Raw genomic sequence first — 26,546 nt, 5'->3', positions numbered from 1 at the left:
CTGGTCCATTAATTATCCTGTCAGACCTGACCTTCACACACACCAATACACACACCACACATGCCCTCCTCCCCCACAAACACACGCCTGCACAAATGCACGCACACACACACACTCCCCACAGGGGCCGTTTGTCTGTCAGGAAGGTGATGTCTCCAGATGAATTATGGGATGTGGCTGTCATCTCTGGGGTCAAATACAAAATGGCGTCCCTGGGGCGGGAGGTCGGCGTTCTCCCTGGCTGCTGTCGCACCTCGCATGACTGCCATTTTATAGGTTACACACAGGACCAGCCCTGTTCAAACAACCTCAATTAAACTCACTCACATTAATATTAACACATTCTACTGTGTGTCTGTGAGTCTTTGGTTTCATGTGAGTCCTTGCTAATTAAAGTCTCCATGTCAGTATAATGGGGGTGAGGAGAGGTCCCCAACATGAAGCTAATTCCCCACTAGTGAAGCGGGGAACACTATCATTAACATGAACCTGTAGAGAGGAGTAGGAGGCAGTTGTATTTGGTATTAATACTGACTAGTCCCAGTTATTGATGATGTGTTGGCATATCATATTAATATTATTCAACATATTAAATCACATATAAGAGAAGCACGTTACGGCCCATCTCTAATCTTGTAATCCATATAGCTTCCATTGACTCAGCCGAACCCACATCTGCTTTCCCGTTAGGTGTGTGTGTGTGTCCATAAATGTCTGATTAATGGTAATTCAACCGAGGGTCCAAGAGGGCAAGCCATGGGTCATGGCCAGATAGACTGGACAGTATACATCTCTGGGTGTCAGTGGGGCTCTACTGTATATTTATTTGACATTAACAAGCAATACAGACACACAGACTCTGGGCTATGTTCTTTATAAGGACCCTCTATGAACTCAGTGTCACAGGGGTACGATTTAGCCTCGACCTCGTAGGATGGCTGGGGCCCTGATGAGATGGTAAGGCCCGTTTTTCAGTGTCCTATAGAAGAATCCTAAGCCGACATCTCTTGTATTCCAGCCCGCTGCATCTCATCCATCACTTCTGGTTTTACTTGTCTGCTCTTGGAATGACAGCGAGCCAGGGTCTGTGTGTATTGACACAAAGGGCCAATCAGAGATCATAGACATGGAGTTTAGTGTGGTCCACCATGTACTCTCTATCCAGGGAAATATTGTTCAGCCCTGTGGTGTGTCAGAGGTCCATGCACTTTGGAAATAATGGAAATAAATCTCTGACTTTGGGTTTTCCTTTTTATGTTTTTCAAATGTACGTATTCTTGTGTTTTTTTTAAACTGGTAAATAAAATCAATCAATCAAAGGTCACTGGGTTGCTATATTGGACTCCTGAGTGGAGCAGTGGTCTAAGACACTACATCTCAGTCCTAGAGGTGTCATTATAGTACCTGGCTCACATCCAGCTGTGATTGGTAGTTCCATAGGGCAGTGCACAATTGGTCCAGAGTCGTCCGTGTTTGGCTGGAGTAAGCCGTCATTGTAAAAAAAAAAAAAAAACTTAACTGACATGCCTAGTTAAATAAAAAATGTTTAAAACAAATATTAATCATGAGGCTGCTTATGACTGCTGCTTCCTGCTCTACCCTGGCTCCTTCTCCTGTCCTTACTCCATGAAGGGCATTGCGTGTTATTTACACTTCTCACCTCTAAAGACCTGACTCTACTTGATCCCCTTACCCTCTTTGCCTCATCCTGGCTCCTTCTACCCCCCTTCCCCTCCCCACTCTTCCTCCTCAATCCACCAAGGACATGAAGTGTAATTCACTCCCCTCAACCCCTCCACTCAAGCCACGGGCTGTTTCCGGCTGGCCTTGGATGAAGGTGTGTGTTCGTGTGTGTGTAGATTGAATTAGACAGTAGATCAGTGTTGACAGGACCAAGGCTGTCATTAAGAGGGAACAGGCTGTTTTATGAGGTCAAAGTTCTGCAGTTTTACTGTGTGTGTGCGTGTGTGTGTGAGTAAGAAAAAGAACTAGAGAGAGAAAGTATATCATATACCGTATATGAGTGCACCAATGTTGGAAATAATAACACAAAAACATTTATTTTTTTTTACAAAAATTGAATATTTTAATTGGTGGTTTGATGATCCGTTTTTACAATCATAAGAAAATAGCCTGAATGACACTGATAGAGGGAACTAGTTGAGACACGCAGGAAGTTAATGTTTGTGATGGAAAATATTCAATTTCATTCAACGGAAATATTTAAGACACTAGTTTAAGCGATAAGATTGTAAAGAAAGTTTATAGCAGTTTGTCCTGGTATAATTTGAGTTTGAGGGACTCCAAAAGCATTACCATCGCTGAGTAGTGCTGTAGTTGACATAATGGTGTTTGTGTATGTGTGTGTGTGTGTTATTTTGGACATATTCACATGGGAGTGATACAGAGTCAGATATCAAGGTGACCTAGAGTTAAGGGAAATGTCTACCTCAAGCCTTTGTCTGTGTGTGTCTCTCCCTCCATGGTAGGAATACATTAAAAGGGTTCACATTCATCCCTCTAACACTATGGCAAGAGATTGGTCATATAGCATGTCAATCACACAGCAAAGCTAAAGCCATTCTCTCTCTCTCACGCACGCACGCACGCACGCACGCACACACACACACACACACACACACACACACACACACAATACACACACACACACACACACAATATTTACAAATGCATACACACTATTTACATGTGTATGCGCACATAGACAAACACACACGGAAACACAGGGGAAAAGTAGTCCAAAAAAAGTTGTGTGAGCCTGAAATATCAGGTCTAATAGTCATCATGTCTGTCCTGAGAGGCACTAACTACCAGTCAGAAGTAGGGTTGGGCTCAGTTCCATTTACACTGCATCAGATCAGCTCTTAACATTCATCACATCCATGGCCACATCTCAAACCACACCCTATTCCTTATAGGGCCACATAGGGATCTGATAAAAAGTAGTGCACTATATAGGGAATATGGCCCCAGAAGTAGCACACTACATAAGGAATAATAAGGTGTTGGAATGGAAGTAGTGCCCCACAAAGGGCATAGGATGTCATTTGGATGGATTGCTACCCAGTTGTCTACACACATATATGCATAACGTCCCCATAATTTTTAAATAATGGCTATGGTCCATGGTACGTCCGTCCATCTATTGGTTACATTTCCTTTAAAAAACATACAAATAAAATAATCACTTTAGGCAGTAACATTGGTCTCAGTGTCATTACAATGCTGCTTTAAAAAAAAACACATAAAAACGATATAATAATAAACATAGTAGTTCTAAAATGAGAATTGCGTCATTAAGACACATGTTCATGTCTGAAATGGCGGCCGATGTCCAAGAAAAAAGCTTTTTAGACATGGTCCAACTCTTGCTTTACGTAGTCTGTTTTTCTGTAGATGTTACATTTTCATTTTCGCGGTTCAGCTCAGCCAATGGAAAACTTTCTGTCCAACGGTTCAAAGCTCTGCTCTCTGAAGGGATTTCTGGGAGTTTCCCCACTAGAGTTTTTTTCACCTTTACGTACCAGAGAGACAAAGAGGGAGAGAAAAGGCAAGGGAGAGCGAGAGAGGGGGAATGATGAAAGTCGGTTGTCAGTGACATTCAACCCATTCCTCTACTTCAGTCTCCATAACTACCCTATACACTTTCACCCCTGACCTCTAACCTCCGATGAGTGTGTGTGCGTTACCAACGATTAATTATCTGGTTCATATAGTCTTCCGTCGGTAACCTCCCTCCCACCTCCTCTGTTCTCCCCCCTTCTTCTGGGTCCTCCACTTCTCCCTCTCCTGGTCCAGGGGTTAGTTTGGATCTAGAAGGCCACAGGCCCACTCCCAGGCCCTGACCCTCGACCCCTAGCCCCTGACCGTTGTGGTTCTGGTTGTGGGTCCTGAGTCGTTGCAGCCGTCGTTCCTGCTGCCTGGTGTACTGGTATCTCTGCTGGAACAGGTCTCTGGCGTAATCATACAGCCTCATGTCCAGCTCATTCAGCTCCTCGATGCGCTGCACCTGGAGTACAGAGAGGGAGGGAGGGTGTCAGCTGACAGTCCTGATGCAAACATCTGTGGGTGGTGGGGAATTGTCTGTTCAACTTGGTTCAACAATTTAACAACCAAGTACAGCCAATATATGGTGGAAAACTCTGAAAACAGCACAGTATCCTGGTGTGATAACATGTTCCAAATGGCAACACACACACACACACACACACACACACACACACACACACACACACACACGTAGTGTTGTCCAAATCCACTCCGGCCGCTCTGGTGCTGTTGTATTGCATAAAGGGTCGTATGAACCTCAGTCTGAAGGTACGTTCAAACAGGAACTGGGTTTTCCTCTGGTACTCTGTCAGGCCGAAGAAGGCCATGTCCCTCAGGTTCTTCTTAGCGGAGTCTAATAACAGCTGAGAACGCCTCTGCTCTGGGACTGTAGACATGTTGTAGCAGCCTACCAGGCTCAGGTCCGCTAGCATACGAACCTATAGGAAAAGGTAAGGGGAGGTTAGTACATTTCAACCATAAAATGAGTCTATTCCATCCAAATGTGTGTGTGTGTGTGTGTGTGTGTCCATTCATTAGTCTCTCACCTGTCTGTTATTGGCCAGGTTATAAGGACAGTCCATGAACTGCTGCAAGGTACATCCTGACCAATCAGAACCCTCGTAGCAGGCTGGTAGTTCCTCCGGAGTAGGGGTACGTCCGTCACACATGTGTAATGAGGTCTTCCACGTCGCGCCCCTCTGGACGTGTCTCCATTCGCTGAGGTACCGAGACACTGGGTCCCTTAAGAGGGTGATGTAGTAGAACTTCCTAAAAGAGGAGAGAGAAGAGGGATGAGGGAGAGAGAGAGAGGTTAGACATACTGGATGTGCTGACAGAACTTACTGTGTAGTTCCACAAATACCCAAAGGGTGGCAGTGTTTGCAATGGTTTGTTACTATGGTTTCGATCCCTGGGAAATAAAACTAATTGGAACCTGGGGGGAAGAGAGAGAGAGAGAGAGAGAGAGAGAGAGAGAGAGAGAGAGAGAGAGAGAGAGAGAGAGAGAGAGAGAGAGAGGGGGAGAGAGAGAGAGAGAGAGAGAGAGAGAGAGAGAGAGAGAGAGAGAGAGGGGGAGAGAGAGAGAGAGAGAGAGAGAGAGAGAGATTGGCTAGGGTCAGTGTTCAGGCTACGGTGCAGGAAACTGCTGGCACAGGCACATCACAGTACAAACACCCTCACTCATACACACACACAATCTCTCATGCGCACACACACACACACACACACACACACACACACACACACACACACACACACACACACACACACACACACACACAATCCCCAGATGCAGTATGAGTCATCTTTCAACAGCAGGGTTGATACTCTGGAGGAAGACAAACCCCACTGAGCCACCTGACAGAGCTTTGTGTGTGTGTGTGTGTGTGTGTGTGTGTGTGTGTGTGTGTGTGTGTGTGTGTGTGTGTGCGTGTGTGTGTGTGTGCGTGTGTCTGTGTGTGTCTGTGTGTGTCTGTGCCCATGAGAGAGAGGATGTTTTTCCTGTGATGTGTTATTGTGTTTACTCCGTTGAGGTGTAGAGACACTCCTCATCCTGTCCTACTGGTTGTACCACATCATCAATGTCTACAGATAACTCAGAGCTCCCGACAGGAATCTATGGAATGGGCTACACACACACACACACACACACACACACACACACACACACACACACACACACAGCCACAGACACACAGACACACACAGGGGCAGGGAGAGGGCATCAACAACAAGGGGAATGGAGTCTGGTCTTTGAAGACTCTCACAGACACACATGCACACCAACTCCCTCATTAGAAGACGCCTCAGTATTTCTCACAGAAAAGTCTCCTTTACAGTACAGTACTTGATTACCAGACATGTTCCTCTCTCACTCACTCCACTCACTCACTCCACTCACTCATTCCACTCACTCACTCACTCACTCACTCACTCACTCACTCACTCACTCACTCACTCACTCACTCACTCACTCACTCACTCACTCACTCACTCACTCACTCACTCACTCCACTCACTCACTCACTCACTCACTCACTCACTCACTCACTCACTCACTCACTCACTCACTCACTCACACACACATAGTATATTGATCGAGAAAGCGAGCGAGAACGTAAGAAAGAGAGAGAGAAATATGAGGAGAGAAAGAGTGGGCGAAGAAGAAGAATGTTCAATTAGTTTTGTAATCCAGTGAGAGCAGCGGAGGCCAGGAGCCAGAGTGATTTATCAAAGTTATGGCTTCTGTTCTAATGAGAAAAGCCATCAGAAGGCTCAGCCATATCACCAGCTACAAAAGAAACGCAACGAAATAAAGAAATGCATATATGCAACGTTGTTGTCTTTGTTGTATAATAATATAAAGGAACAAATATCAGGCAAGGAATTCAATCTGCTTTCAACCCTGGCTTGAAGCCGCCTGCAGTGGGAGCAGCTACTGGAGTGTGTGTGTGTGTGTGTGTGTGTATATTCTACCAGTGCAGGTCTCCATGTTATCTTAAGGAAACACACAGTGCTTGTCTCCTGAGGAAATCCCAGCTTCCTGCTCCAGAACACTCTCTCCTCCCCCTGTCTCCCTTTTCTTTCTCTCTCCCTTTATTCTCCATCCCTCTTTATCCTTCTCCTCACCCTCCATCCCCCTCTTATCGCTCTTTATCCTCCTTCCGTTCCCTTTCTCTCTATCCTCCCTCCTTATTCCTTCTCTCCCTCCCTCCATCCTCTCATCTCACTCTCTATCCTACCCCTTTTCTTCTCCCTGTTTTTCTCTCTCAATCCCCTCTCCCTCTCGTCATCTTACTCAAATCACTGCAACATTCTGCATTTCTCCCAAATGTCCTCACCTACCGTCAAAAGACATTTCCCCTCTAAGCAAGGAAAGGGAAACATCCACACACCGTCTGCCTGGCTGGAGTCGTATTAAGCTGCTTATTTCTTTGGCGGCAGAGATAAGTCAATCCAAACTCATATTTACACATGAAGAGAGAGAGAGGGGGAGAGCAAGAGTGAACTGCCAACATTTATTCCTGTAACCATAACCAAATATGTGTGTATGTGAAAAGTATCAACGTTCTTTCTAGGGAAAGCCCTTGGCCTGTCTCCTCTCCTCAGGCCTCCCAGACTGTGGGATTCGGAGCCAATGGAATGTACTAGCTGTACATTCTGATGATATCAGCCCTTGTCATCAGGGTGTGTGTAAACTGATTCCCTTGACCTCAGTATCTGGGGCAGGCAAGCAGCAAGAAACAGCTTGTTTTAGGTATTTCCCCCAGCACACACACACACACACACACACACACACACACACACACACACACACACACAGGATAGGGATGAAGAGGGAGTTAAAGACAGGAGGGGAGAGGTGAGTGACTGACTGGCTTTAAGGTAGGTTGGGGTAATCAAGGACTGCTTAATGAGGTTAACAGAGTGACAGATGGCGTTAGTGACACACAGACACACACCCCTCCCCTCAGGCCAGGATTAGTGTGTCGTGGCTGGAGATGGGAGTGTGAAATTGGAGTGATAAGGTATTTAACATTTAAACACTCTAGACCTCCCCTTCTTTCCTTTCCTTTCCTTTCCTTCCTCTCCTCCCCTTCCTTCCTTCCTTCCTTCCTTCCTTCCTTCCTTCCTTCCGTAGTATTACCACTAGTCTGTAATGTAAATGTCTGTCCGTGTCATGGAAAAGGTAGGTCATGGTGAGTGTGTTTAAACACTGTTCTATAAGATACTACATACTTACTTAACAAGGGGATGATCCCCTAAACCAATCCGATAAGACAGTCTGTCTGCCCCCTCGCCAGCACCCACCTAACCTTATTACCGAAATAACCTCAAGAGGTAATAGTCAAGTCTAGTCCAAACAAAGAAGAGGCAAAGAGAGTGGCAGAAAGAGAGAAGAGCCCTACAGGCATAAATACCATTTAGACACTTTGCATATCTGCTTGTTACAGACAGACAGACAGACAGACAGACAGACAGACAGACAGACAGACAGACAAACAGACAGACGAGTCAACAGCCATCCGGCCCAGTGCTTTCTGGGCCCGGCGAGAAGCCTGGGGCTGGATTAGAGAACTTATCAGGGGACTGAGTGTTTTCCCTGGGGAGAGGGAGGGGAAGGATGAGTGATGTGAGCGTGTGTGTGTCGAGGGTCTCTGCCAAACATGGGCCACCTGTTTAAAGTAGGCCAAGGGGCTAATGAGCCACGCCTGGGGGAGTGTGAGGGAGGGGGGAAACCACAGATTCCTAGGAAAAAGGGAAAGACAGGAGAGGAGAGGGGGGAATAATGAAATATTGTGCAACAGAGGCAACAACAGTCTTTCTTGTACAGAGCGGTGTGTGTGTTCCCCCACATAAAGGGCAGAGTGAAAGAGGCCTTTTGTCTGAGAGTGTAACTTGAGCTCCAGGCGTCACACAGACGCGCATACGCATACGAACACGTTAACACGCAAAGGTGACCAACATAATGAGTGAATTGGGAAGTCCGATTTTTTTTTTACCCAACATTTTTCCAACACGTATGAACGCACGCAAGCTACACACACACACCCACACACTGATGGCAGCTGCAAACGCAGAGATTAAGGCCAGTGTGACGGACATGCTTATGGCTCCAGCTCAGAAAGAGAGAGGGAGGAAATAGAGAGAGAGGAAACTAAAAGATAATATGAAGTGAAAATGTGCATCTGCTCATTAAAGCCACACTCTGTAAGCAGGCCAGCATCAAACCGAAGGATAAACTTCATTGAAATAACTGGTCAACTTAGACTGTGGCTTTTACATTGTAAAGGAAGACAGTTGCATGTCCAGGCTTTCTGTCGATGTTTAAACCCCTCCTTTACTTTATGGATCTGAACACTGCTAGGGGCAATTTCAGTTCCCCTGAGCTAATGTCCCCCCGTCTATCTCTTTCTATTCCTCCTCTCCCTATCATGCTATCAAAAAAAGAAGAGGAATGAGAAAAGGGGAGGGAAGAGGAGAGAGAAAAGGGGAGGGAAGAGGAGAGAGAAAAGGGGAGGGAAGAGGAGAGAGAAAGAGATGGGCTGAGTGTCTTTGTGTGATCAGTTCATTGATATGACATGTTGATTATCTCTGCTCAGACGAGAGGCTGCATCTCTCCATCCTCCCCCCTCTTTAATCCCTGCGACATCTCACCCCCCTAATCAACCCTTCACCTCTCATCCCTCCCCTGATCCAGACAGATGCTCCCCTGTGATGCCCTCCTATGTGTGTGTGTGTGTATGTGTGTGTGTGTGCGTGTGTGTGTCCATCCTAGGCAGACGCTCCCCCTGTGATCCCAATCCCAGATCAGATGCACTGGAATTCCGAGCCGGCCCAGCTGTCGTCTTGGCAATGCTCGTGATTGTCTGATTACCATGGCCAATCGACACACACACACACACACACACCATTTATTTTCGTGAAATCTCAGAACATTTTGGAGCCTAGAAATATTTGACATTTAAAAATCCTATTTTCCCTAACCCCTAACCCTAATCTTATCCCCCAAAACCATAACCCTTAAGCTTAAAATAGCATTTGAACAAATCCAGGACCTGAAAAAAGTCCTGACTTTTCAGAACAGTTCTTGTTTCCTTATCTTATCAGGACATTCAGGTGAATTAATAGGACATTGGGATCATGATAGGAAACACAAACAACTCCTCAGAGCAGAAATACAGACTGTTGAGGGAAAAGAGAAATAGAGAGATCCTCAACTCCCTCATCTTATGCTCCTCTGGTCCTAAGACCCAGACTTACCCATCTTACTGCACTCAACCATGGTGTGTTTGTGTGTGTGTATGTGTGTGAAGCTCTCCAGCCCCGACCAGCCCCAGGGAACAGAATTCCACTAATGAGGGAGGAATCAGAGAGAATCCAAGGAATCTTAAACAAATCCCAGATAAGACCCTGTGTGTGTGTGTGGCTGTAAACCCCCCCACACTGAGTCAAGGCCTGCATTCTCAACTAGCCTTCTACTATACTCTGTGTGTGTGTGTGTGTGTGTGTGTGTGTGAGACGTTAAACATTAACGCAGCAGAATACTCAGACTTCAGACCCGCCGGCAGATCCTCATCTCACCTACACTGTCTGTCTGTCTGTCTGTGTCTGTCTGTCTGTCTGTCTGTCTGTCTGTCTGTCTGTCTGTGTGTGTGTCTGTCTGTCTGTCTGTCTAACAGAGCGTTTATCAGTTCTGCCCTTTGGAGTGGTTGCTGTGGGTTACTGATTAATCTTTGATAAGATAAGAGATAGGGAAGCAGAGAGAGACAGAGAAAGAGACAGAGAGAGAGAGAGAGAGAGAGAGAGAGAGAAAGAGAGAGAGAGACTGAGTGTCTTGTTGGGCTTGGGTTCTATAATGATAGATTTTACACTCATTGTCATTGACTGCAGACAACTAGTCTCTGGAGCACCATGAGTCTGGCAAGTGAGACGATCAGACAAGTCATTTCTCTGACAGGGCTCAACGTGAGAATTTCTCAATACAGAGTATTGTATAACTGTCTAGACCCCTGGAAGGTCCAATAAAAGTCCAATAAAAGGGGATAAGACCTCGGAGTTGGCTCAACGTCTCCCTGTCTGTACTTCTAATTTTACCTTTATTTAAGAAGGCTAGTCAGTTAAGAACATATTCTTATTTTCAATGACGGCCTAGTGGGTTAACTGCCTTGTTCAGGGGCAGAACAACATATTTGTACTTTGTCAGCTCTGGGATTTGAACTTGCAACCTTTTGGTTACTAGTCCAGGAGGGGGGGGGGGGGGGGTTCAGAGTGACACAGGGGAATGTGATCCGGTTGTCAGTGGATACCAACGTTGTCCCAGAGCGGCAGAATGATGTCACACAAACCCAGTCCTTATTGTTGATGTGGTCCAGCTGTCATCAAGCTCTCATATCCTCCCTACCTCCTCTCCTGTATGTGGGCACACATTCTGGAGACTGCTTTCTGTCTAGGCATGAGGCATCAAGACTCAACCTGGCTTACCTGATACGGAGGTCAGGAAATGACCAATAGGATGCCAGAGAGAGAGAGAGAGAGAGAGAAGTTAGACAAAAAATGTTGATGCGATGGTTTCAAAACTCGGATTCCATCATGTCCAACAGCTCGTTTCTGCTCTTGTATTATGAAGCCAGGATAGTAGGCTGCAGAATAACCATTTGAGTGTGAGTACGTTTAAATTAACAGATGACATTTTTTTTAAATCGTCAACTGCACACAAGAGCCAACCCGAAACTTAGACATCCGCTTGTACCTCCCATGTTCGAGGGGTTGGTTCACGAGGGGCTGCCACAGTGGACGTCTGGGGAGGTGTTGTTGTCTGCGGTTAACTGCCTTCCTTGAAGGAAGAACGACAGATCTTTCACTTAGTCGGTTTGGGGATTTGAACTGGCAACCTTTCGGGTTACTGGCCCAACGCTGCAACCAATAGGCCAGCTGCTGTGTTGAAGTCTAGATGTGTGTCTATTGTCAGAGCCTTTCTGTGATCATCAGTCACACAAAAGGGTTACCCTCGTTGTGGCGATTAACATTCCACACTGGGGGAGGTGATGAAACAATCCTTTCTCTAGTGACTTTCTCTCTCTTTATTCCCCACCCTCTCCCTCCCCATCTCTTCTTCTCCCATCTCTCTCTCTCTCTCCCTCCCTCCCTCCCTCCCTCCCTCCCAGTGTTCTGACGAGTGCAGTATTGGGGACTGTAGTTGTGTCTGTAGTAAGGCTTGTCATTCTGGTTAGCTGTGTCTAGGCGTGATGAGACTGGCCCTGGGCTTATATCAACATCACTGACTGACTCCTCAAACAAATCTGGAGACACACACAGTCTCACCCTCTCTCGCACGCACGCACACACACACACACACACACGTGACATTTAACATGCACAAGTCAGGACACAGGCTTATTAATGAGAACAGGTCAAATCAAACACAAAATAAACAATTATTTATAAAACACACACACACCCTCAAATGAACTATAGGCAAAAGGCATTGTGGGTGACCGAGTTTAGAAAGCTCTCTTCAGGCACTGTTGACTGACATTTACATGAAGCAAATAGGGTGAAGGACAAAAACACAGGAATGAAGGAGAGACCAAAGAGCTCATGACAGGGAGGAGACAACGGGCCATGTGAGAGACCGAACGCAAGCAACACATAACACAGTGACATCACTACATGAATCACACACGCACACATTTTCATATGACTCACGCACACAAAAACATCATACTCGTCAAGAACTTACAGCCTTTTTCATTACAGAGTTTGTGTGTGTGTGTGTGTGTGTGTGAGTGTCGGTCTCAGAAAGTGCTGATTGTTAAGAGTCAGATGTTATGGAGAAGAGAGGAGATGTAATGTAGCATCCCTCTCTCTGCCTCCTCCGCTCGATCTTCCCCCTTCCTCCTTCTCCAGATAGATCTTTTGTCTGTCATGGCTGGGAAGCTGCTATTTTTCAGGTCACTGGGTATTGCTACTCAGCAGGGGTCCACACACACACACACACACACACACACACACACACACACACACACACACACCCTCCAGGTGGGGCGAGGGATTATCGAGACAGCCCTTTGTGTCATCTGATGAGGAGAAAAGAAAGAGAGAGTAGATGAAGAAAGAGAGAAGAGGAAGAGGAACAGACGGTGTGTGGAGGAGATCATTAGTTAGTGGGTGTGAGTGTTTGAGAAGCACAAACATTACGACCATGTGCCCAATCATCAGGTACGGGCATGTGTGTGTGTGTGTGTGTACACGTACGGGAGTAGGTTCAGACTACATTGTGTGTGGTTGAGTGAGTGTGTGAGTGTGTGTGTGTTTATAAACTCTGCTTTGTGACTCAGAGGTCCCCTGTGGTCAAGAAGCAGATCTTCTCTCTTCTGCACACATTATTTTCTTCTTCTCCTTGCTCTCTTTTCATGCATTCCCCATCTTCCCCTTTTCTATTTTCATACACTCCCCCGTCTTCCCCTTTTCTATTTTCCTACACTCCCCCGTCTTCCCCCTTTCTCTTTTCATACACTCCCCCGCCTTCCCCCTTTCTCTTTTCATACACTCCCCGTCTTCCTTCCCCTTTTCTATTTTCCTACACTCCCCCGTCTTCCCCCTTTCTCTTTTCATACACTCCCCGCCTTCCCCCTTTCTCTTTTCATACACTCCCCGTCTTCCTTCCCCTTTTCTCTTTTCATGCACTCCCCGTCTTCCCCCTTTCTCTTTTCATACACTCCCCATCTTCCCCTTTCTCTTTTCATACACTCTCCTACTCTCTTTTCATACACTCCCGTCTTCCCCTTTTCTCTTTTCATACACTCTCCCACTCTCTTTTCATACACTCCCCCATCTTCCCCTTTTCTCTTTTCATACACTCTCCCACTCTCTTTTCATACACTCCCCGTCTTCCCCCTTTCTCTTTTCATACACTCCCCCATCTTCCCCTTTTCTCTTTTCATACACTCCCCCATCTTCCCCCTTTCTCTTTTCATACACTCCCCCTCTCTCTTCCCCCTCTTTTCATACACTCCCCTCTCTCTTCCCCCCTCTTTTCATACACTCTCCCACTCTCTTTCCCCCCCTCTCTTTTAGTCTAGTCTGAATAGGCTGTGTCAGTGATGAGTGACTGGTGAATGGAGCTTGTGTGTGTGTGTGTCTTTGAAGTCAAGAGTCAGAGTAGAAGCAGTGAAGCGAGAGAGAAGGGAGGTGAGTGGAGTGGTGGGGGAAACACACAGACACGCATGCATGCACGCACACACAAACGTGTGTGTGTGTGTGTGTGTCTGTGTGTGTGTGTATATACTACATGACCAAAAATATGTGGACATCTGTTCATTGAACATCTCATTCTAAACTCATGGGCATTAATATGGAGTTGGTCCCCCCTTTGCTGCTATAACAGACTCCACTCATCTGGGAAGGCTTTCAACTAGATGTTGGAACGTTGCGGGGACAGATGATTTTTACGCGCTACTCGCTTCAGCACTCGGCGGTCCTGTTCTGTGAGATTGTGTGGCCTACCACTTTGCGGCTAAGCCATTGTTGCTCCGAGACATTTCCACTTCACAATACCAACACTTACAGTTGACTGGGGCAGCTCTAGTAGGGCAGAAATTTGATGAACTGACTTGTTGGAAAGGTGGCATCCTATGACGGTGCCACGTTTAAAGTCACTGAGCTCTTTAGTAAGACCATTCTACTGCCAATGTTTGTCTATGGAGATTGCATGGCTGTGTGCTCGATTTTATACACCTGTCAGCAATGGGTGTGGCTGAAATAGCCAAATCCACTAATTTGAAGGGGTGTCCAATACTTCTATCTCAAACTCAGATAAGCACTTCCTGACCCTGATGCATCATTTCTCCTCTGCGCAGAAAACTGGCACACAGGAAACAGATATGTGTGTCTGTGACACAGTCTGGAATTTGCATCTTCCCACAATTCAATTAGCATGCCTGTCAGACCATGGACTCTGTTCACATTCTTCCCCTAACCGCCACGCACGCACGCACACACGCACGCACACACGCACACACAAAATAAATGTCCTCTTCTTGCTAATCAGTCACTGGCCAGCAGTGGTGGTCGGTGCCATTTAAGATGAGGGAGGATTACTTTTTTTTATTTTATAAACATGACCTTATTACTATTACAGCATGTTGGATGACTGTCATTCATATTCCATTCACCCAGCTCAATGTAATATTGATAGGTTTAGGCTACGACACGATGCAAATTTTCCCTGTACCCATCATGGGGTTGCTATAACCTAGTCTATGATTTAACGTTGACAAAGGTAGGTGCACAGGTCGAGAGAATCTTCCGTAATCAAGGTGACAGGCAGTGAGGCATTCAATACCTCCTTGCACACTCTTGTCTGCATCTAGCTGATCTAGAGTGTAATCATTAGTCCAACAGTTGCAAAAAGTGAGATTCTATTGGACAAATTCAGGTATGTTTATCCGCATTTCATGCCGTTTGCTTCCATTTAGGAAACATTTGAACAGAATCGGTGTAATGAATGGCATTCTCTCAACCAGCTTCATGAGGAATGCTTTCTTGAAGGAGTTCCCACATATGCTGAGCACTTGTTGGCTGCTTTTCCTTCAATTTGCGGTCCAACTCATCCCAAATCATCTCAATTGGGTTGAGGTCGGGTGATTGTGGAGGCCGGGTCATCTGATGCAGCACTCCATCACTCTCCTTCTTGTTCAAATAGCCCTTACACAGCCTGTAGGTGTGTTGGGTCATTGTCCTGTTGAAAAACAAATGATAGTGGGACTAACCAGATCACAAACCAGATCAGATGTTGTATGGCTGCAGAATGCTGTGGTAGCCATGCTGGTTAAGTGTGCCTTGAATTCTAAATAAATCACTGACAGTCTCATCAGCAAAGCTCCCCCACACTATCACACCTGCGGAGATCATCCATTCAGCTACTCTGTGTCTCACAAAGACACAGCGGTCGGAACAACAACAAAAAATCAAAAATGTTGACTCGTCAGACCAAAGGACTGATTTCTATTGCTTATGTTTCTTGGCCAAAGCAAGCCTCTTATTAGTATTATTGGTGTCCTTTAGTAGTGAATTCTTTGCAGCAATTTGACCATGAAGGTCTGATTCAAGCAGTCTCCTCTGAACAGTTGATGTTGAGATGTGTCTGTTACTTGAACTCTGTGAAGCATTTATTTGGGCTGCAATCTGAGGTGCAGTTAACTCTAATGAACTTATCCTCTGCAGCAGAGGTAACTCTGGGTCCTCCTTTCCTGTGGCGGTCCACATGAGAGCCAGTTTCATCATAGAGCTTAAATGGTTTTTGCGACTGCACTTAAAGTTCTTCAAAATTTTCCAGATTGACTGACCTTCATGTTTTAAAGTAATGGTGGAATTTCATTTCTCTTTGCTTATTTGAGCTGTTCCTGCCATAATATGGACTTGGTCGTTGACCAAAAATCTTCTGTACAGCCACCCTACCTTATCACAACACAACTGACTGGCTTAAACACATTAAGATGGAAAGACATTCCACAAATTAACAGGGCACACCTGTTAACTGAAATGCATTCCAGGTGACTACCTCATGAAGCTGGTTGAGAGAATGCCCAGAGTGTGCAAAGCAACAACAAAAAATACAGTTGAAGTCGGAAGTTTACATACACTTAGGTTGGGTCTTTAAAATTCATTTTTCAACCACTCCACAAATTACTTGTTAACAAACTATAGTTTTGGCAAGTTGGTTAGGACATCTACTTAGTGCATGACACAAGTACTTTCTTCAACAATTGTTTACAGACAGATTATTTCACTTATAATTCACTGTATCACAATTCCAGTGGGTCAGAAGTTTACATACACTAAGTTGACTGTGCCTTAAAACAGCATGGAGAATTCCAGAAAATAAATGTCATGGCTTTAGAAGCTTCTGATGGGTTAATTGACATCATTTGAGTCAATTGGAGGTTTACCTGTGGATGTATTTCAAGACCTACCTTCAAACTCAGTGCCTCTTTGCTTGACATCATGGGAAAATCAAAAGAAATCAGCCAAGACCTCTGGAAAGCAATTGTGGACCTCCACAATTCTGGTTCATCATTGGGAGCAATTTCCGAACGCCTGAAGGTGCCACGTTCATCTGTACAAAGAATAGTACGCAAGTATGAACACCATGGGACCAATCAGCCGTCATACCGCTCAGGAAGGAGACGTGTTCTGTCTCCTAGAGATGAATGTACTTTGGTGTGAAAAGTGCAAATCAATCCCAGAACAACAGCAAAGGACCTTGTGAAGATGCTGGAGGAAACAGGTACAAAAGTATCTATATCCACAGTAAAACGAGTCCTATATCGACATAACCTGAAAGGCCGCTCAGCAAGGAAGAAGCTACTGCTCCACAACCGCCATAAAAAAGCCAGACTAAGGTTTACAACTGCACATGGAGACAAAGATTGTACTTTTAGGAGAAATGTCCTATGGTCTGATTAAAAAAAAATAGAACTGTTTGGCTATAATGACCATCATTATATTTGGAGGAAAAAGGGGGAGGCTTGCAAGCTGAAGAACACCATCTCATCCGTGAAGCACAGGGATGGCAGCATCATGTTGTGGGGGTGCTTTGCTGCAGTAGGGACTGGTGCACTTCACAAAATAGATGGCATCATGAGGTAGGGAAATGATGTGGATATATTGAAGCAACATCTCAAGACATCAGTCAAGAAGTTAAAGCTTTGTCGCACATGGGTCTTCCAAATGGACAATGACTCCAAGCATACTTCCAAAGTTGTGGCAAAATGGCTTAAGGACAACAAAGTCAAGGTATTGGAGTGGCCATCACAAAGCCCTGATCCTCAATCCTATAGAAAATGTGTGGGCAGAACTGAAAAAGCATGTGTGAGCAAGGAGGCCTACAAACCTGACTCAGTTACACCAGCTCTGTCAGGAGGAATGGGCCAAAATTCACCCAACTTATTGTGGGAAGCTTGTGGAAGGACATTTGACCCAATTGACTTTTCACATTCTTAAAATAAAATAGTGATCCTAACTGACCTAAAATTGAATGTTTACTAGGATTAAATGTCAGGAATTGTGAAAAACTGAGTTTAAATGTATTTGGCTAGGGCGACTTCAACTGTATATATATGTATATATTTATATATATATATATATAAATATTTGTTTTTTTTCTAAATTTTTGTTCATTGCAAAGCTGACATCAAGGCAAAGGGTACTTTTGAAGAATCTAAACTATATTTTGGTTAACACTTTTTGGGTTAGTACATGTTTCCATATATGTTATTTCATAGTTTTGATGTCTTCACTATTATTCTACAATGTAGAAAATAGTCAAAATAAAGAAAAACCCTTGAATGAGTAGGTGTGTCCTAACTTTTGACTGGTACTGTATGTAATTCCTTTTTGCATCTATTTACGCACTCTCCTCCTCTCACCCTTTCCCTTCGCTTGTGGACTTCAGTGCACAACACATCAGATGTCTGTGACCAGGCGATAAAAACCTTTCCAAGCCAAACCTTCATATCATGACTGCTAACCTCACACAAAATAAATTGTTGTCATGTCATAGTCAACATAATTACTAGGACTAACGTGCTAGTCACCCGCTACAATCATGCAGTACAGTGTACAGTCAGCTGCAAGCAGTTACACAGGCGGGCCTCATGGCAATAAATTAATAATTGACTTGGAAGAGTTCCAGTGTTGGATAGCCATAGCCAGCTAGCTAACAGAGCAACACTCTCTGTTTGAGCCAGGTGTTGGGAGTTGGCTAAACTAGCCACCTGCATTTGATGCTAGCTTAGTAAGTGAAACAAAAAAAATACTAAGAAATACAGCTCTCTCACTCTTCTCTTAAACTATTTTCTTTCTCTTTGAGTCAACTACTCACCACATGTTATGCACTGCAGTGCTAGCTAGCTGTAGCTTATGCTTTCAGTACTGTATTCATTCTCTGATCAATTGATTGGGTGGACAGCATGTTTAGTTAATTGCTGAAAGAGCTCTGATACTGTAGGTTGGAGGACATCCTCTGGAAGTTGTCATAATTACTGTGTATGTCCATAGAAGGGGGTGATAACCATTAATGTACCCAGAGGAGGACCGAAGCTAGCTGTCCTCTGGCTGCACCATGGTGCTACCCAACAGAGTGCTGCTGAGGCTACTGTAGACCTTCATTGCAAAACAGTGAGTTTTAATAAATTATTTGCTAATGTGAATATATTTAGTATGCTAAATGCTAGGCTAATTAATAGGCTGTAATCATGTTCCCACTTCAAGCATAGCGGCCCTTACTAACAACCATAGAAATGCTGGCTAATTGCTAATCAGTGAGTGCACGGCTAATTGTTCTGTGGGCTGAGAAATCCCTTAGGAGAGAAAGAGCAGGGTTGCGTTCAGCATTGTGGAATGTTCTGATCGAAATACGTTGAGTAGAACAGGCCTAGATGAAGCCCAATGGTGCAGAATGTAACATGTCCTTCAATCCCCTTACTAACAACTTGTTGTGTGAGATAACACCACAGAGAAAACCTCTAACCTCACAGTGTGTGTGTTTGTTTTTAACCAGAAGACCCCACAAGAATAGCAAACAAACATTTTGTTAGCCCCCACAAGGTCAAATGCTATTTCTAGGGGGTTTAGGGTTAAGGTTCAAATTATTGTTAGAATATGCTTTAGGAGCTAGGGTTAGGAGCTAGGGTTGGGAGTTAGGGTTAGGTTTAAGGTTAGATTTTGAGGTTAAGGGTAGGGAAAATAGGATTTTGAATGGGACTGAACTATGTATCCCCACAAGGTTAGTTATACAAGACTACAGTTGAAGTAGGAAGTTTACATACACCTAGGCCAAATACATAAAACTCAGTTTTTCACAATTCCTGACATTTAATCCTAGTAAAAATTCCCTGTCTTAGGTCAGTCAGGATCACCACTTAATTTTAAGAATGTATAATGTCAGAATAATAGTAGAGATAATGATTTATTTCAGCTTTTATTTCTTTCATCACATTCCCAGTGGGTCAGAAGTTCACATACACTCAATTAGTATTTCGCAGCATTGCCTTTAAATAGATTAACTTGGGTCAAATGTTTCGCGTAGCCTTCCACAAGCTTCCCACAATAAGTTGGGTGAATTTTGGCCCATTCCTCCTGGCAGAGATGGTGTAACTGAGTCAGGTTTGTAGACCTCCTTACTCGCGCACGCTTTTTCAGTTGTGCCCACACATTCTCTATAGGATTGAGGTCTGTGCTTTGTGATGGCCACTCCAATACCTTGACTTTGTTGTCCTTAAGCCATTTTGCCACCATTTTGGAAGTATGCTTGGAGTCATTGTCCATTTGGAAGACCCATTTGCGACAAAGCTTTAACTTCTTGACTGATGTCTTGAGATGTTGCCTCAATATATCCACATCATTTTCCTACCTCATGATGCCATCTATTTTGTGAAGTGCACAGTCCCTACTGCAGCAAAGCACCCCCACAACATGATGCTGCCACCCCACAACATGATGCTGCCACCCCGTGCTTCACAGATGGGATGGTGTTCGTCGGTTTGCAAACCTCCCCCTTTTTCCTCCAAACATAACGATGGTCATTACGGCCAAACAGGCTTTATTTATTTTTTCATCAGACCATAGGACATTTCTCCAAAAAGTATGATATTTGTCCCCATGTGCAGCTGCAAACCATAGTCTGGCTTTTTTATGACGGTTTTGGAGCAGTGGCTTCTTCCTTGCTGAGAAGCCTTTCAGGTTATGTCGATATAGGACTTGTTTTACTGTGGATATAGATACTTTTTTACCTGTATCCCCAGCATCTTCACAAGGTCCTTTGCTGTTGTTCCAGGATTGATTTGCACTTTTCGCACCAAGGTACATTCATCTCTAGGAGACAGAACACGTCTCCTTCCTGAGCGGTATGGCGGCTGATTGGTCCCATGGTGTTCCTACTTGCGTACTATTCTTTGTACAGATGAACGTGGTGCCTTCAGGTGTTCGGAAATTGCTCGCAATGATGAACCAGACTTCTGGAGGTCTACAATTTTCTTCCTGAGGTCTTGGCTGATTTCTTTTGATCTTCCCATGATGTCAAGTAAAGAGGCACTGAGTTTGAAGGTAGGTCTTGAAATACATCCACAGGTACACCTCCAATTGACTCAAATGATGTCAATTAGCCCATCAGAAGCTTCTAAAGCCAGTACATTATTTTCTGGAATTTTCCATGCTGTTTAAAGGCAGTCAACTTAGAGTATGTAAACTTCTGACCCACTGGAATTGTGATAGTGAATTATAAGGGTAATGATCTGTCTTGTAAACAATTGTTGGAGAAAGTACTTTACATTTACATTTACATTTAAGTCATTTAGCAGACGCTCTTATCCAGAGCGACTTACAAATTGGTGCGTTCACCTTAAGACATCCAGTGGAACAGCCACTTTACAATAGTGCATCTAAATATTTTAAGGGGGGAGGGGGTGAGAAGGATTACTTTATCCTATCCTAGGTATTCCTGAAAGAGGTGGGGTTTCAGGTGTCTCCGGAAGGTGGTGATTGACTCCGCTGTCCTGGCGTCGTGAGGGAGTTTGTTCCACCATTGGGGGGCCAGAGCAGCGAACAGTTTTGACTGGGCTGCGCGGGAACTGTACTTCCTCAGTGGTAGGGAGGCAGGCAGGCCAGAGGTGGATGAACGCAGTGCCCTTGTATGGGTGTAGGGCCTGATCAGAGCCTGGAGGTACTGAGGTGCCGTTCCCCTCACAGCTCCGTAGGCAAGCACCATGGTCTTGTAGCGGATGCGAGCTTCAACTGGAAGCCAGTGGAGAGAGCGGAGGAGCGGGGTGACGTGAGAGAACTTGGGAAGGTTGAACACCAGACGGGCTGCGGCGTTCTGGATGAGTTGTAGGGGTTTAATGGCACAGGCAGGGAGCCCAGCCAACAGCGAGTTGCAGTAATCCAGACGGGAGATGACAAGTGCCTGGATTAGGACCTGCGCTGCTTCCTGTGTGAGGCAGGGTCGTACTCTGCGGATGTTGTAGAGCATGAACCTACAAGAACGGGCCACCGCCTTGATGTTAGTTGAGAACGACAGGGTGTTGTCCAGGATCACGCCAAGGTTCTTAGCGCTCTGGGAGGAGGACACAATGGAGTTGTCAACCGTGATGGCGAGATCATGGAATGGGCAGTCCTTCCCCGGGAGGAAGAGCAGCTCCGTCTTGCCGAGGTTCAGCTTGAGGTGGTGATCCGTCATCCACACTGATATGTCTGCCAGACATGCAGAGATGCGATTCGCCACCTGGTCATCATACTTGTGTCATGCACTAAGTAGATGTCCTAACCGACTTGCCAAAACTATATTTTGTTAACAAGACATTTGTGGAGTGGTTGAAAAACGAGTTTTAATGACTCCAACCTAAGTGTATGTAAACTTCCGACTTCCACTGTATGTTTGTTTGTGTGTCTGCTTGTGTGTGTATGTGTGTACACACACACACACACACACACACACACACACACACAACGCAGCACTCTCTAACAGCGACATGACACCAAAAACACAGTGAGAATGAAGCAAACTGTGACAATTTCCACAGTGCAGGCTCTCCCTCTCTAACAATCTCTCCCCTGCTACCCATCTCTCTCTCTCCCCCGCCATCTTTCTCTCTCTCCCGCCATCTCTCTCTCCCCCCGCCATCTCTCTCTCTCCCCCGCCATCTCTCTCTCTCTCCCGCCATCTCTCTCTCTCCCCCGCCATCTCTCTCTCTCTCCCGCCATCTCTCTCTCCCCCGCCATCTCTCTCTCTCCCCCCCGCCATCTCTCTCTCTCCCCCGCCATCTCTCTCTCTCCCCCGCCATCTCTCTCTCTCCCCGCCATCTCTCTCTCTCCCCGCCTCTCTCTCTCTCTCTCTCCCGCCATCTCTCTCTCTCCCCCATCATCTTTCTCTCTCTCCCGCCATCTTTCTCTCTCTCCCGCCATCTCTCTCTCCCCCCGCCATCTTTCTCTCTCTCCCGCCATCTCTCTCTCCCCGCCATCTCTCTCTCTCCCCGCCATCTCTCTCTCTCTCCCGCCATCTCTCTCTCCCCCGCCATCTCTCTCTCCCCCGCCATCTCTCTCTCTCTCCCGCCATCTCTCTCTCCCCACCATCTCTCTCTCTCTCCCCCATCTCTCTCTCTCCCCCCCATCTCTCTCTCTCCCCCGCCATCTCTCTCTCTCTCCCCCGTCTCCCTTCGCCAGTGTCTCTCTACCCGTGTTTCTCCCTCTATTTCAGCAGAAGTGACAGCCATACAGTCTCTCACAATGTTTTCACTATTCCGAACATACAGTGAGTGTACAAAACATTCCGAACATCTTCCTAATATTGAGTTGCACCCCCCTTTGCCTTCAGAACAGCCTAAATTTGTCGGGGCATGGACTCTACAAGGTGTGGAAAGCTTTCCACAGGGATGCTGGCCCATGTTGACTCCAATACTTCCCACAGTTGTTTCAAGTTGGCTGGATGTCCTCTGGGTGGTGAACCATTCTTGACACACACACAAAACTGTTGAATGTGAAAAACTCAGCAGCGTTACAGTTCTTGACACAAATCCGGTGCACTTACCGTACCCCGTTCAAAAGCACTTAAATCTTTTGTCTTGCCCATTCACCCTCTGAATGGCACACATACACATTCAATGTCTCAATTGTTTCAAGGCTTAAAAATCCTTATTTAACCTGTCTCCTCCCCTTCACCTACACGGACTGAAGTGGATTTAACAAGTGACATCAATAAGGGATCATAGCTGGTCTGTCATGGAAAGAGCATGTGTTTTATGTTTTGTACACTCAGTGTAGGTTTTGTGTGTGAGTTTGCACACCTGCGTGTTTGTCACCTGTTTGAAAACATCTAATTACTGCCTAAAAGCTTGCCTTGTATTCCACATAGAGAGAAAGAGAGCTAGAGAGAGAGAGAGAAAGAAAAAAACTGTAGAATGATGGAATTTTTATAAGATTATTCATCTGGGAAAATGTGCACACAAATACGCAGACACACTGGTATAGGGAAAGTGAGATTCCCGGTGTGGGAATGTGGTGTTGGGATTGTAGGGATGAAGGAGTAATCATTTTTGGAATATTGAGCAGCCCAAGATTAATCCCTGATAATCTGATTGGATTAAAACACAACGACCTGTCTGGTCAGTCACGCACCCGCACACAGTTCACCCTGCAGTGATCTACGTTGTGACGCTTAAACAGAGAGTGAACCAGGCAGATTGACAGGCATGCTAATTGAATCCTCCCCCTCCACAGCAACGAAACAAAACACTCTCCGCCTTCACTCTCACCATCCTCTTCTCCATCGTTTCACTCAAAAGCCCTACCCATTTTCCCATGCCTCCCCTCATCCTCTTCTGTCCCTCGTTCCCATCTTCCCATGCCTCCCCTCATCCTCTTCTGTCCCTCGTTCCCATCTTCCTATGCCCTCCCCTCCTCTTACACTACCATACTCTTCTACTCTCTTCCTCCTCAACCCTTTCCATCCCCTCATCATCCCCCCATCCTCTCCACTCCTCTTCCCCCTCCTCCCATTTGTAGCCATTCATTAGGACAGACAGTTGTCCATTAGCTAAAACAGACATGTTGGAATTTGCAGTAAATATTCCATGAAAAAAGACATTTTGCCTAATGTAGAAATCACGCTCTGACAAATAGAGAGAGAAATAGGGGGAAGAAAGAGAGATGGAGAGGGGGAAAGAGAGAGAGAGAGAGCGCCGAGAGAGGACCAACAGCTATAAAGCCACCAAGCGGAAAGCATGCCTGCTGTTTGATTCGAAAATGACACCATGACAGAGCAAGATAGAGGGAGGAGGGAAAGAGAGAGAGATATGGCAAAAGAAAGAGGGAGAGAGGGAAAAATAGTGTTGAGGACACGAAGACACACGCACACACAAAGTAAACTGTGTAGAAACTGATGAGAGCAGATAAACATCCTCCCTCCAGCCTCCGGAGTAGCTAGACGCATCATCACCTCTGACCATCACAGAGCCTTGTGCCAGGAATACCAGCAGTACAGTGTATGTGTGTAACCAGCGGAAGTAATCACCAGGATTAGAGTGGAGTCAACCCCCGCAGGGGTCCTCTTACTTCAGCAAACATCCACCCACCCACACACACACACAGACACAGAGGACAGGAGAGAAGGGCAGGAGCCAAATCTTATCTCTGAATTAAAGTGATGATAGTTTTCTCTGCCAATCTGTCTAACAGTCTGCCTGCATAGTGATCCCTGAAGATAAAGGAGTAAGCTATGTAGCAATGAATTTCTGCATGCTAAGATCTGCTTTTCCAAAATAAACGTTCTTTCAGTAGAATCATCAATTTAGGCCTAACTGTAGTTGCAACATTTCTGATCCAATGTTGATTCAATGGTTTACAGTAATCAATATTCAACACGTTTCAAGCGTTTTACAAACCACTAAAACGAGGCATCAGTGTTCAATATGCTACAACTTTGAAGAAGGATCAAGACATACTATTTTAATACTGCTTAGTTTGACAGCATGATTCTCTTATGGCTAATTCGAGTTGACAGGTGGGTTACCCTATAAATCTATCCCTTCGGATATGATAAAAACAGAACTGCTCAACACAAATTCATATGACAGCCTGTCATTAAAACACTGTCAAACAAACTGCGACGGATCTGCTACTACAGTAAGTCCACACACAGAGTGAGAGAGAATCGTCCAGGGACGCTCCCTAATGACGTGATCATACCACCCGATAATTAATGGTCTTCAATCTCCAACAATTGTCAATTGTCGGAGACCCACAGGCTGTGCACGCTTTTGATCCAGCCCAACACTAACACTCCTGATACAACCAGTCAACTTTCCTGTTTTATCTCACCTTTCATTTTTCATCCTGGTCTCCTTTTTATCTAGAACTCCAGGAACACAATTTTTTAGCTCGGTCCAGTCCGCGTGTAAGCCACAACTCCAACCGGTGGAGAACCGGGAGAATAACCAGGTCTCTTTTCGGTTGGGTCGATAACAGGTACACTTCTTCTGACCCGGTCTACAGTCACACGGAACCTCCAACCTCACATTCTGAACCAGGTGTCTCCCGAACGTTGTCCCTCCTGTCTTCTGAATGTGTAAAAACACGATAACGTCTTCTCCTTTGATTTCAAATTCCACCGTTCGCTCCAAATCCCGGACTGGGAAATAGTATTTCTTGACGTAGTGCGGGTCTGGGGAAGGGAAAATGTCCCCACCATCGTCCTCCTCAGTGAAATATCCGTGTGGTGAGCCGAAATTGATAACCCCAGGCGCGACGTATTGATATAAGATCAGCATAAAACAGACGGAGCCGACTACAATTATGAGAAATTTGCTGCTCGCCTCAACCATGGTCCTTCCAATGCCGTGCAAACGTTACCATTTCCCGGTAAACCGACTCGAGGGGACCAGAACGGTGTAGCTAGAATTAATTCCTGTTGTTGTACTCTCTCTCCCCAAGCAAGCGGAACAGGACACGGTCATATCAATGGGGTAGGTTACAGAAGCGATTATGTGAATACAATGTAACTAAACTAAGCGTATTTATAGTGTACAAAGAGACCCGTAAAATCCAGCGCAACAATGTGTGTTCTCCGTTTTCTCTCGTCCCTGTGTTGTTGCGATGCATGTGTGTTTAAAGTCCTCTTCGCTGCATTACTATTGAGCTATGTACCCAGGATCCTCAGCGAAATAACCCACCTTCTATCAGCACAACACACACATTCCCAGTTTCTCTCCCCCTCACTACCCCCCTCTCCTCTCCATCCCCCTTCTCCACCCCCTCTCTCTCTCTCACACACACACACACACACACACAACAGGACGAATTGAAATATTGAGGAACAAGATCCGCATTGATTTCTACAGGTGTTCTACTATAGTTTAGCAACTTGTAGTTTATATACAATTAAATTGAATCTATTTAAGGGTCTAAAGAATGGTGCTGCTTTA

At 45.4% G+C, this 26,546-nt stretch overlaps 1 protein-coding gene across 1 annotated transcript; it reads right to left on the bottom strand.

The window, feature by feature from the left end:
- Positions 1-2,067: 2,067 nt before the first annotated feature.
- Positions 2,068-26,304, bottom strand: LOC115129797 (heparan-sulfate 6-O-sulfotransferase 1-A-like). Its single transcript, XM_065016140.1, has 4 exons — positions 25,444-26,304; positions 4,617-4,839; positions 4,257-4,508; positions 2,068-4,030 (listed from the first exon to the last, which is right to left on the bottom strand). Exons 1-4 carry the CDS (start codon positions 25,944-25,946, stop codon positions 3,707-3,709), a joined length of 1,302 nt encoding a protein of 433 aa, XP_064872212.1. The 5' UTR covers positions 25,947-26,304; the 3' UTR covers positions 2,068-3,706.
- Between the last annotated feature and the right edge of the window lie 242 nt (positions 26,305-26,546).

Source organism: Oncorhynchus nerka, unplaced genomic scaffold (genome assembly GCF_034236695.1).
Source record: "Oncorhynchus nerka isolate Pitt River unplaced genomic scaffold, Oner_Uvic_2.0 unplaced_scaffold_1124, whole genome shotgun sequence".
Classification (NCBI taxonomy): domain Eukaryota; kingdom Metazoa; phylum Chordata; class Actinopteri; order Salmoniformes; family Salmonidae; genus Oncorhynchus; species Oncorhynchus nerka.
The sequence above is the reverse complement of the archived record's forward strand: the minus strand, read 5'-3'. Positions and strand labels throughout refer to the sequence as shown.

Bases quoted from the DNA above. Each gene is read 5' to 3' on its own strand.
- LOC115129797 (XM_065016140.1), bottom strand. From the start codon at position 25,946: ATGGTTGAGGCGAGCAGCAAATTTCTCATAATTGTAGTCGGCTCCGTC. The intron at 4,840-25,443 runs GTGAGATAAAAC...CTCCTCTTTTAG, and splicing joins ACCAGGATGAAAAATGAAAG to GAAGTTCTACTACATCACCC. The intron at 4,509-4,616 runs GTGAGAGACTAA...CTTTTCCTATAG, and splicing joins ACCTGGCCAATAACAGACAG to GTTCGTATGCTAGCGGACCT.